Source organism: Heptranchias perlo, chromosome 5 (assembly GCF_035084215.1).
Source record: "Heptranchias perlo isolate sHepPer1 chromosome 5, sHepPer1.hap1, whole genome shotgun sequence".
Lineage (NCBI taxonomy): Eukaryota > Metazoa > Chordata > Chondrichthyes > Hexanchiformes > Hexanchidae > Heptranchias > Heptranchias perlo.
In genome coordinates this window covers 93441932-93454847 of record NC_090329.1, presented here as the reverse complement: position 1 = coordinate 93454847, position 12916 = coordinate 93441932, and the positions used below count along the sequence as shown (strand labels likewise).

The following is a 12916-nucleotide window of genomic DNA, read 5'->3' as shown; positions in this document are numbered from 1 at the left end:
AAAAGAGTTGAGGGTCCCTGCCTCTACCACCAATTCAATCAGCAAATTCCATACACCCACCACCCTCTGGGTAAAAAAGTTTTTCCTCATGTCCACTCTAATCCTTTTGCCAATCAGCTTAAATCTATGTCCTCTAGTTCTTGAACTCTCCACAAGGGGAAACAGGTACTTCCTCTCTACTCTACCTAGGCCCCTCATAATTTTGTACACGTCAATCAAGTCTCCCCTCAGCCTCCTCTGCTCCAAGGAAAACAACCCCAGCCTATCCAATATCTCCTCGTAGCTGCAATTTTCAAGCCCTGGCAACATTCTTGTAAATCTTCTCTGCACTCTCTCCAGAGCAATTACATCCTTCCTGTAATGTGGTGACCAGAACTGCGTACAATACTCCAGCTGTGGACTTACCAGCGTTTTATACAGTTCCATCATTACATCCCCGCTTTTGTATTCTATACCTTGGCTAATAACAGAGAGCATTCCATATGTCTTCTTCACAACCTTATCTACCTGTACTGCCACCTTCAGGGACCTGTGCACATGCACTCCAAGGTCTCTCACTTCCTCTACCCCTCTCAATATATTCCCGTTTACTGCCCTCCCCAAGTGCATTACCTCACACTTCTCCGGGTTGAACTCCATTTACCACTTTTCCGCCCATTCCACCAACCCATTGATATCTTCTTGGGAGTCTACAGCTATCCTCTTCACTATCAACTACACGGCCAATTTTTGTGTCGTCTGCAAATTTGCCAATCGTGCCCCCTACATTCAAGTCCAAGTCATTAATATATACCACAAACAGCAAGGGAACCAACACTGAGCCCTGTGGCACACCACTGCACACGGATTTCCATTCGCAAAGATATCCATCAACTTTTACCCTTTGTTTCCTGTTACTGAGTCAATTTTGGATCCAATTCGCCACATTTCCCTGCATCCCATGGGCTTTTACCTTTCTGACCAGTCTGCCACGTGGGACCTTGTCAAATGCCTTACTAAAATCCATGTAGACAACATCCACTGCACTACCCTCATCAATCCTCCTTGTCACTTCCTCTCAGAATTCAATCAGATTTGTAAGGCATGACCTTCCCTGGACAAATCCATGCTGACTATCCTTGATTAAACCATGCCTTTCCAAGTACAGTTTATCCTATCTCTCAGTATTGATTCTAATAGTTTGCCCACCACTGAGGTAAGACTGACCGGCCTATAATTGTTCGGCCTTTCCCTCGTACCCTTTTTAAACAATAGCACTACGTTTGCAGTCTTCCAGTCCTCCGGTACCTCCCTTGTATCTAGTGAGGATTGGAAAATGATCCTCAGAGCATCCACTATTTCCTCCCTGGCTTCCTTCAATAGCCTAGCAAACAATCCATCCAGCCCTGGTGACTTATTAACTTTCAAGGATTCCAGTCCCTCTAGTACTTCCTCTCTCGTTATGTTTACCTTATCCAATATTTCACACTTCTCCTCTTTAAACTACTACGTCCGGATCATCCCTTTCCTTTGTGAATATGGAGACAAAATATTCATTTAAAACCCTACCCACATCCTCTGCTTCAACACACAAGTTACCCTTATCATCCCTGATAGGTCCCACCTTCTCCTTAGCTTGTTCCTCTTGTTCTTAATGCACTGATAAAACATTTTTGGGTTTTCTAAAACCCAAAGATGTTTTATCAGTACCTCACCTCACCTCGCCTCACCTCATCTGCTGCAACCCTCATCCATGCCTATGTTACTTCCAGACTGGACTATTCCAATAGAACAAAATTCCAGTCCATGCTCTCCTGGCTGGCCTCTCATCTTCCACCCTCCATAAACTTGAGCTCATCCAAAACTCTGCTGCCCGTATCCTAACTCGCACCAAGTCCCGTTCTCCCATCACCCCTGTGCTCGCTGACCTACATTGGCTCCCAGTCCGGGAATGCCTTGAATTTAAAATTCACATCCTTGTTTTCATATTTCTCCATGGCCTCGCCCCTCCCAATCTCTGTAACCTCCTCCAGCCCTACAACCCTCCGAGATCTCCAATTCTTGCCTCTTGTGCATCCCCAATTTTAATCACTCCACCACTGGCGGCCGTGCCTTCAGCTGGGCCCTAACATCTGGAATTTCCTCCCGAAACCTCTCTGCCTTTTCCTCTTTCTTTAAGATGCTCCTTAAAACCTACCTCTTTGACGAAGGTCACATGTCCTAATACCTCCTTATGTGGCTTGGTGTCAAATTTTGTTTGTTAACGCTCCCATGAATCGCCTTGGGACGTTTTACTATGTTCAGGCGCTACATAAATGCAAGTTGTAGTTGTTGTGTTCATTATGAACTAGAATTGCAGCAGCCAACCAACTGGTGTGAGTGGGGTCTGCCAAGGCGTCCAGACTTGTGTTGTGGCTTGGACCCCCAAAAGATGTTTAAAAATTCCCAGGATATATTTGGCCCCCTTATTTCTGGCACCATATTGAGTTGATCTCCTCCTGATCCTACATGCTCTGGTGGGGTCAGCGTTGGAGGTCACCAGTAGACCAATAGAATGTGTGTGTGTGTGTGTGTGTGTGTGTGTGTGTGTGTGTGTGTTAAAGAAAGAAAAATAAAACTTTCATAAAAATACATACAGGAAATCGAACCAAGGACACATCTTCATTGGTGGCTTCAACAATGAAATCCATCCAAAAGTCCATCCGGTCCTGACATTCAGAGGGCTGCTCTGGAGTCTGCTTCTTAAAACGTTGGTATATAGCAATGGTTTGTACAACAGACTTTAGATACCTAGAAATACAGACAGCAGCAAAGCAAAAACTGATCAGGAATGCAAAACAGTTCCATCGTGCCAACAGTTTTTTTTCCTTTAAGCCCCATCCATCAGTCCTTTGCACAGGCTAAATCACTGGTTTACAGCATTAGTTTTCAACTTGTGGAAAGGTTATATTGCAAAACAACTGACTGGATTTTCTTATACTTGACCCTTTCAATCCCGTGAGCTGAATTTAACTTAATAGCAAAATCTTAATATAATTTACCTGAAATATTTCCTTGGTCAAAATTTACCTCACTTTTACATTCTACGCACTGTCTCAGGCCATGATAGAAATTATAAGTCTTCTCATCAATCTATTTTCTGGAAGACAGGAGAAACTCACGTGGGAACGCATGTGAGATTACAGTATCTAGTACACATAACGAGGGGTTTCATTGACAGGGCCTGAGTCCCACTATCGTATGACTAGCTATTGAGCAGTATAAGTAAACTGCTGATCCTAAGGGACACGGGGGCCACTTACAGAAGAGACCAGTGACGCTGAATCCGAGAAAATATTTCGTGTAGACCCGAAATTTGGAACAGTGTACATTATGGATGGACAATTGTGTGGGTTATAAATTGGACAAGCAGGCCTCTGTGTCTGAATTGCTGATGTATGATCATGCCACATGAAGCTCCATACCAGAAATGCTGAATTGTAAAATTTATTCTTATATTCCAATCAGAAATGCTGATAAGAGTGCAACAAAACAAGCTTCTTTCTTGCCCTGTCAATGAAACCCCTCGTCATGTGTACTAGATACTGTAATCTCGCATGCGTCCCCACGTGAGTTTCTCCTGTCTTCCAGAAAATAGATTGATGAGCAGACTTATCATTTCTGAATGGAAAAAGTTAATTAAATTGCACAGAGTGTAAAACAATCATATTGTGCAAAGGAAAATCTGTGTATAAAAGGTATGCAGACTTCTAAATGAGCAAACTATGTGGCTGAAGTGGAACTACAAAGACCATTCCACCAATGTATGACACCTGTGTAAGGCCAAAGTCTACAACAATCTACCAAGTTTATAAGATATTAAGGGGAACAGATAGGGTGGATAGAGAGAAACTATTTCCGCTGGTTGGGGATTTTAGGAGTAGGGGGCACAGTCTAAAAATTAGAGCCAGACCTTTCAGGAGCGAGATTAGAAAACATTTCTACACACAAAGGGTTGTAGAAGTTTGGAACTCTCTTCCGCAACGGCAATTGATACTAGCTCAATTGCTAAATTTAAATCTGAGATAGATAGCTTTTTGGCAACCAAAGGTATTAAGGGATATGGGCCAAAGGCAGGTATATGGAGTTAGATCACAGATCAGCCATGATCTTATCAAATGACGGAGCAGGCATGAGGGGCTGAATGGCCTACTCCTGTTCCTATGTTCCTATGTTACAAATCTGCAAAATCATTTCATTTATTTTATGGCCCTTGGGTATAATTAGGTAATTGATTATTCCAGTGAGCTTTGGTGTAATATAACTTGATCGTCATTTCACACACTGTAAAACACTAAACAGCATAGGTTTACATGTCAAAACTGCACCACTGGTGACCTATATTTAAAAATCTTGCATATGGGCATGTGTCCATAATATCCACTGGCATCATTGTTCAAAGATATCCTAAAGACTCAGGAAAATATCAAGCTAAACACTGGAACAGCTCAAATGTCCTATTGATTACAAAAAACAAAAATCACAAGCTATTAAGTGAATCATGTTAGAAGTTTTAAACATGTTTTAAAATAAAACTATAAAAGACTCATCCCATACCATATTGAAAATGCCAGCAAGAAGTTTTCCAATACTGTGCCCCTCGCTGCTGGTTTTGGCCTCATCTGTGCATGCTCAAAATGTTATGTCTCTGGCATGAATTTTGTTTCCTTCCTTTCAGCCAGTCTTGCTGATGTTTCTAAGGCTCTGCCACCTCACTCCAGGCCTTCCCTCTACTTTAGCTGTTTGCACAGCTCTGTGCCACCAGCCACAATGGGCCTGTTCTGTGCTTCAGGGCTTTGCAGGTCCCAGCTCCCATCCCCTCCTGTGATGCAATTCCCAGCCAAGTTGCCATCCAGAGTCCAAACAGATTTCAGCCTCCACCTTATGGCTGGCAAGCTGCAGCACCCCATTTAGTGGTCCCAACCCTGACCAACCCCCTCTCCTTGAATGGTGCAGGCCCCAACCCGTCAGCTGCCCTGTTAAGTGCTGACAGACTTGTACCCATCAGTTTCCAAATCCAAAAACCTATACAACCCTCCTGGCTTTAGTCCTCACCCCCACTTTCTTTCTCACATTTGCATTTTGCACCAGCTCCTGGATACTCCGTCTCCAACAGATTCTGATACCCATCTCTGAACCCTGGTTCCTCATCTTGCTGCACACCCTGGCTTTCAACAAAGAAATTGAGTATGATAGTAAAGGAATATAAGTTACAGCCAAACAGATATTTTGGGAGTCAGAGGGGCGATTTGGAGAAACAGTGATAAAGTGATTCACAAAGAGAATTATAGACACCACAATGAGAAAGTGTGCAAGAGCAATATAGAGAAAAAGTGAGAGACACACAAAAAGGAAATTTCCACATCGTTCACCTGAGGAAGGAGGTAGCCTCCAAAAGCTTGTGAATTTAAAATAAAATTGCTGGACTATAACTTGGTGTTGTAAAATTGTTTACAATTGTCAACCCCAGTCCATCACCGGCATCTCCACATCATGACGTTAGATGAACTTATAGCACACAGTACAGTATGAGGCTCATCATTATTCTCCAACTCAGTGAGACATCAACAGGAGATCCACTATTTTTGAAAATGTTCTGTGCACTTATATTTCAAGTTTAAAAACAAAAAAATGTTTAAACACTCTACTAAATTTGCACAGTTCATATTCTGACCACAATAAATAATGTTAAGCATGCTCAAAGCTTTGTGCTATCTGTGTACTTCATGAATAAAGAGACTTGAATTGCCTATTCTGCATTGTGCTACACATAGCCACTAAGCTGACATTCACAATAGCCAAAAAAAGGGTTTGGTAAGAATATATAATAATGGATAATAAATTTTTTTAATCTATAAAGAGGATTGAAATAATATCAAGTGTTCTGCACCAAGCTCTTGCTGACTATAACTTTATTTAAAAAACTATTTTACAATTTTTTGAACTGACTTTAGCATCATGTACAACTACCTAGCCAAGAGAACTGGTAGCTGATCTTCATTCAAACCTGTTGGCAATCCTAATTTATTTATAGCTTGCATGGCAATAGCCTGAGCAATTCACCTGGCATCTTAGGATCCCTTCCCTCAATGGCAAACTAAGATACAGAACAAATCATATCGGAGAATATGGGCTTGATATGTGCCATAGAATCATAGAAAGTTATGGCACAGGAGAACATTCGCCCCATCATATCCACGCCGACCGGAAAAGAGCTATCCAGCTAAATCCCACTTTCCAGCTCTTGGTCCGTAGCCCTGTAGGTTACGGCACTTCAAGTGCATATCCAAATACTTTTTAAATGAGTTGAGGATTTCTGCCTCTATCACCCTTTCAGGCAGTGAATTCCAGACCCCTACCACCCTCTGGGTGAAAAATTTCTCCTCAGCTCCCCTCTATTCCTTCTACCAATTACTTTAAATCTACGCCCCTTGGTCACTGACCCCTCTGCTAAGGGAAATAGGTCTTCCCTTTCTATTCTATCTAGTCCTGTCATAATTTTAAACACCTGAATTAAATCTCCCCTCAGCCTCCTTTGTTCCAAAGAAAACAACTCCAGCCTATCCAATCTTATCTCATAGCTAAAATTCTCCATTCCTGCCAACATCCTCGTAAATCTCCTCTATACCCTCTCTAGTGCAATCACATCTTTCCTGTAATGTGGCGACCAGAACTGTATGCAGTACTCAAGCTGTGGCCTAGAGGTGTCCTACTCCTCTACACAGAGCAATAGAGCACCAGTGTTCTCCACTGGCATAATTCTTATATATGTCCTGTGACTGTTACAGGACATCTCCATTTCCTCATTATATTGGTGTCAGCCTTGGCTCAGTGGTTGTACACTCGCCACTCTGTCAGTCGGTCTTGGATTCGACCCAATCCAGGGACTTGAGCATATAATCTAGGATGACACTTCTGTGCAGTACTGAGGGAGTGCTGCACTGTCAGAGGTGCAATCTTCCAGATGAGACGTTAAACTGAGGTCCTGTCTTCTCTCTCAAGTGGACATAAAAGATTCCATGGCATTATTCGAAGAACAGCACGGGAGTTCTCCCGATATCCTGGCTAATACTTATCCCTCAACAAACATCATTAAAGCAGATTATCTGGTCATCATCTCATTGCTGTTTGTGGGCCCTTGCTGTGTGCAAATTGGCTGCCGCGTTTCCTTAAAACAGTGACGACACTGCAAAGTATTTAAGTGACTGTAAAATGGTTTGGAATGTCCTGAGGTCGTAAAAGGCGTTACATAAGTGCAAGTTATTTCTTTCTTTATATCTATAAAGGTTGGAACTTTGTCACAAAGATGGCAGGTCTGTTTCTCTTTCTTAGTCTAAACTGACAAATGATTTGCAATTCACATGTAAATTAAAATATTAAAGTCACTACTGCAAGAGAAACAAGGAATTCAAAGCCATATTAGCAAATATATATCAATTTAGTGTAGTTCAGAAGTTAATCGAACACCAAAGGAGAACCCAGCGCACAATCTATTCAGTTTGTCCCTCTCAGTGGAAGGCAAAGTGCTGGTGCTGCTTTTGTTCAGATTTCCTGAAACCAGCATCTGCTGGAAAGCGTCCAGGAGTTTATACTGCTCAATCCAACACCCTTACTCAAGGAGCAACAACAAGAAGCATTTATATAGCGCCTTTAACGTGGTAAAACGTCCCAAGGCGCTTCACAGGAGTGTTATCAAACAAATTTGACAACAAGCCACATAAGCAGATATTAGGACAGGTGACCAAAAACTTGGTCAAAGAGGTAGGTTTTAAAAAAAGTGAGAGTGATAGCAAGGCGGAACGTTTTAGGGAGGAATTCCACAGTTTAAGGCCTAGGCAGATAAAGGCCAATGGTGGAGTGATTAAAATCAGGGATGCACGAGAGGCAAGAATCAGAGGAGCAGAGAGATCTGGGAGGGTTGTAGGACTGGAGGAGGTTACAGAGATCGGGAGGGGCGAGGCCATAGAGGGATTTGAAAACAAGGATCAGAATTTTAAAATCGAGGCCTTCCCGGACCGGGAGCCAATGTAGGTCAGCGAGCACAGGGATGATGGGTGAATGAGCCTTATTGTGAGTTAGGATATGGGCAGCAGAGTTTTGGATGAGCTCAAGTTTATGGAGGGTGGAGATGGGAGGCCGACTCAAAATCCCAGATTTTCCTGAGTCTGAGTTAAACATTGGGATAAGGAAGTTGGATTTATCAGTGTAAAAGCTGGAATTCAGTTTATAGATACCAGTTTTCTGGAATCCAAACTAAAATGGCATCCAGCACAAAAACAGTTTAAGTTTCTGGCAGAAGTGACAAAAAAATATATTTTGACCAGGGCTGCAATATTGGACATGAAATCTTTTGGCAAAATTCCATTAGCAACAGTCAATGAAAAAAGATAAATACATATTTAATGCTCATCACTAAGCAAAGATGAAGGTATTTTTCATTACTTTGCAGGATTGTCTCAATGATGTTGCTCTGTACCACAACACCACAAAATAACTAATCACAAAAATATGGGAGTCTTCGTATCTTTGAATTTTCCCTATTCCGTAGAAGTCCCAACTGACTCAATCCTCCTATTTCTCCATATCAACAGGAATCCCAACTGAGCTAGCTTCTTTTTCCATTCCAGCAGGAATCTAAACTTACCATGCAGGTGCCTTGAGTTTAAAGAGCTTCTCAGAAGCCATAATAACTCGGAGAGGGTCATTTGCTAACATACTGGCACCAAGGAAAAAACCCACATCCCAGTAGCTCTGTATTTTTTCCAGGTTTCCCTTCTTCCCCAACAGGCTGCTGAGTTTCACACCTGCACAAATTAGAAAGATCACCAGAATTAGCATAGATATAGAAATCAGGTATGGTGCGTCATCTTAATGAACCTCAAGGATCTTCTCACTTAAGAAAATTGGATGCATGTGAATATTCTAACCAGACTGATCGAAGGGAAAGATTGAAGGCTTCTGAGTCTTTCAGTTTAGCCTCAGTTTCAAATTTCACAGTTCAGAAAGTTCACCTTTGAAGAAGTTCCTTAAAATATTCAAACATTTCTCAATTCGCAGATTGCTTTGAAATCAATTACATGCCGAAGATTATTGGGTCCAGATATTCCCAATTTAAAATAAAATATCCTTAGAGATGACAGATACATATTACTGTTTTTCAACCAAATTTTAATGACTGCTACTAAATTTCAAGAGGATTTATAATAGAATATATTCAATTGAATTTTAGTAGGTTAACTTGATGTCTGAGAACACTTCAATTGCTCTACCCATTTTAAACTAGAAATTTGTAAATTACAATACTCATCATTTTTATTTTAGCTGAAAGTAGCAGTCATGAAAATAACATGTATTTTATTTTCCCCCTAAGCTTTACCTAAAAAGTAGGATATTGTAGTAAATGTATTGTGTACAGTCGCAGCTGTTTATTTCAGACTATACGCTGACCTAGCAGGTCTGGCTAAAGATGAAAGCACAGTAACTTAGATATGACAGCATTTGAGCTGATTTCCTGAAAAGCAAAACTGTGACACGTCAATAACAAATTAAGATCCGTAAGCACAGAAATACAGGTTTTGCTTTACACACCTGGGATCCAATTGCTAGGGCTATATAAGACACTCCCAGCTCATAATTGTAATTATTTTATTTAGTCCTGAAACGAGACACTAGATGCCATGAATCAAAGCATAACACAGTGTCTTAAGATGCAAAAAAGGTGTGGGAAAGCCTCACAAATTAACGAGTGCAGCAGGTTACATATTAGTCTACAGCAGCATTGCCATTCAAGTGTCTCTCACACACACCAACTATCTCAGCTGTTTTAAGACATTTAGTGACAGTCATTTAGAGCCTCGTAATCTTTTCAAACAAATTAGTATCATTTCTTTGTATCTGTTGCATGGTAGTTTTAGTCCAACTATAAATTTGAAAACTTTATGTATAGTCATACCACTTACACAAAGACCTGTCTATTTAACCCACACTATGTTAGACTTGATGGCAAGTAACTAACATTTAATACAGAACGAGTGACATGGATACGCTCTGCCCAGTTTTTACTGAATTTGGCATTGAGATCCAAAAATAGACGTTAGACCCCAATTAGGGATTAATCAAGGGGGACCAGCACTGGTTTTAGGCAGGCGCCCTGGACCCTCGGAAGTCGCCAGCTCTTGCTGCCTGTCAATTGAGCAGAAGTCTGGGGGAATCTCGCGTGGGAAATCACAACCATAAATTGGTCGCCCTAACTGCTATTTTTCACCCAGAAATCAGATGCAACAGGCAATTTCTACTTGTTAGTATGTTCATTATTTTTAGTTTATCCTAAGTTATACCCCCATTTGCATCCTTAGAAATGTATCCCTAAAAATTCTTCTTTGATAACTCTCCTGTTGTAAGGTGATTGTAAATTTAGATGAGCTAATTTGGATTAATTAGATTTTCTGGAATAAAAACAGAAACTGCTGGAAATACTCAGCAGGTCAGTTAGCATCTGTGGAAAGAGAAAGAGAGTTAATGGCCCCAATATTAGCAGGGAGGTGGGATGGCAGTGGGGGGAGCGATTGGGCGCGTGGGTAACCCGCCCAATTAAATTTATCCGTTCCCCATGCGATCATGGGTAAATTGGAGCCACTTAACGTGGCTTCCGGGTTTGCCGTTGGAAAGCTGCGCAGCGGGCGGACTGCGGACCTGCATCACAGGCTGTCAGCTGGAGGAGTTCTATTTAAAGGGGCAGTCCTCCAATGGCTGCTCCTGGAGCAAAAACCCAAATAGCACAATGGAGCAGCACAGGGGAAAGGCTGCTCCTAGATTTAGCGATGCCTCACTCCAGGTGCTACTAGATGGGGTGGAGGAGAAGGATGTGTTCTACCTGGCGGACGGGAGGAAGTGGCCTGCCTCTGCCACCAAGGAGGTCACCAGCAGCAGCAACATCTCCCACACCTGGATCCTTTGCAGGAAGTGCTTCAATGACCTAACTAGGTCAGTCAAAGTGAGTACACTTACTCATTCTCCGACATTCCGTCTTCCACATCACCGCCCCCACCCCCCAACTCATTCTGCACTGCCGACACTACACTATCACATCACTCCTCACACCCATTCAAAGCTCATCCTCAACTTACCTGCACTTACTCACCACTTCCTCACCTCCCCATTAGACACCCCACCACCACTCAACCCAATCCTCATACAATGTCATGGCTCTGTCTCACATTCACCCTCTGATGCATCTCTTTCACGGTCAGCCGCACCCAAACCAACGCATTCATCGGTTGGCCACGTCACCATCAATCACTCACGCGTCTGTACTTTCGCCCCTTACAGAAGAGAGCCCAGAATGCACGGGAGAGGGCGAGGACCGGAGGGGGGCCGCAGCAGATAGTCATCCTCAGAGGCGTGGAGCAGGAGGTTCTGGAGCTGCGCTGCACCCTCAAGTGCCTGTCCGTCGGGGACGCCGAGACTGGCACCCGACAAACGTCTGGTGATAGAACTTTAACATTCAGCACACACAATATGAATTGATGTTAACCTGCCTTGCCATCTTCAGCACCTCAACATCTGTGATCATGCTTAATATTGCCTTCTGTTCTCTTACAGGGCCTTCAGCGACCACAGTGATGGCAGAGGGCGATTCCTCAGAGGACCTGCCAGCCTCTGAGGGTGCAACTGTCACATCTGAGCTAGCCATCCACCAGCGCAGATACACACACCTCGGTGCGTCCCAGTCCACAGTTAGTTGGGGTCGCACATGGTGAGTTAACACTCACCTGAGCACGAGCAGATATTGGTGGCAGAGGCAGCTGTGGAGAGTCCGCATTGATGGAAGCACTCCCCTCCAGGCTTTGCTCAGCTGGACATAGATGAACCTTGCAGGCCATCCTTTAAAAGGAGAATGATCAAGGGGCAGCAGCACATTTGAGAGGTGCTGGAACACGTGCCACGCGCACTCTCCGCAATTGCACAGAGGATGGAGGAGTCCAATTCCTGCATGAGTGGAATGATGGCACAGGTAAGGAAGGGTATCGCTGAGATACTGTTACAGGGACGTGAGGGCATCTCTGAGATAGTGTCACGGGGACGTGAGGGCATCTCTGAGATAGTGTCGCAGGTGAGTGCAGGAATGTCTGCGATGGAGGGAAGGCTAGCCTCCACGGAGCTTCAAGCACGGCTCACAAATGAGTCCATTCAGGCCCTGACAACGGCTGTTCGGACTCAGGGTGAACAACACTCTGCCACCTTAAATAGGCAGGCAGATACACTAGCACTGGCCTTACAAGGCTTCACACATGTCCTCCAAACTGTCGTCCAGCAGAGTGGCAGGAAAGGTGTGGGCCTGGCCTAGGGGAGAGATGATGGCAAAAGGGGACATGGAAGTGGGGACGCCACTCAAAGCGCCCCCATGTCTCACCCGTTGTCAGCCTCTCAACCAGTACCCGCAATGCTGCCTCCTCTCCAGGTGGCAGAGTCTGCCCCTGCACAGGTGCAGGAGGAGCAGTCTTTGGAGGGGGCCTTCATGGGCACCAAAAACTAGAGGGTGTAGGCCCAAAGCATCTAATCGGTCAAGGCATGAACAAGGGTAACCTGCCACTACCTCTGCTGCAGCCACAGGGGAAGCACCACGTAGAAGTAGTCGGAAGCAATAGGCCAAGGTTATTTCTAAGCACAAAGGGAATGCACAAGGGTGTTTGACGGTTGGTCACGTTTTTTATTTATATTTGCTTTTTGTTAAATGCACATTAAATATTATTATTGTCACCACTGCTGCCACATCTCGGCCGTGCTTGACTGGCTTCTGTAATAAGGCCCTTTCATGAGGTTCACCATGAAAGCCCACACTTGATGCCACCCAGTGGGTCACTCTACAGTGGGTCTATGTGTAGTTGCAGGACTGTTT

At 43.6% G+C, this 12916-nt stretch overlaps 1 protein-coding gene across 1 annotated transcript in view; it reads right to left on the bottom strand.

The window, feature by feature from the left end:
- Positions 1-12916, bottom strand: part of map3k5 (mitogen-activated protein kinase kinase kinase 5) — a 180746-nt gene that overhangs the window by 99271 nt on the left and 68559 nt on the right. Inside the window, exons 9-10 of the mRNA XM_067984803.1 lie at positions 8663-8822; positions 2616-2769 (exon numbers count right to left, since the gene is read on the bottom strand). Coding sequence (XP_067840904.1) covers positions 2616-2769; positions 8663-8822 — 314 coding nt within the window. The remainder of the gene's footprint in view (positions 1-2615; positions 2770-8662; positions 8823-12916) is intronic.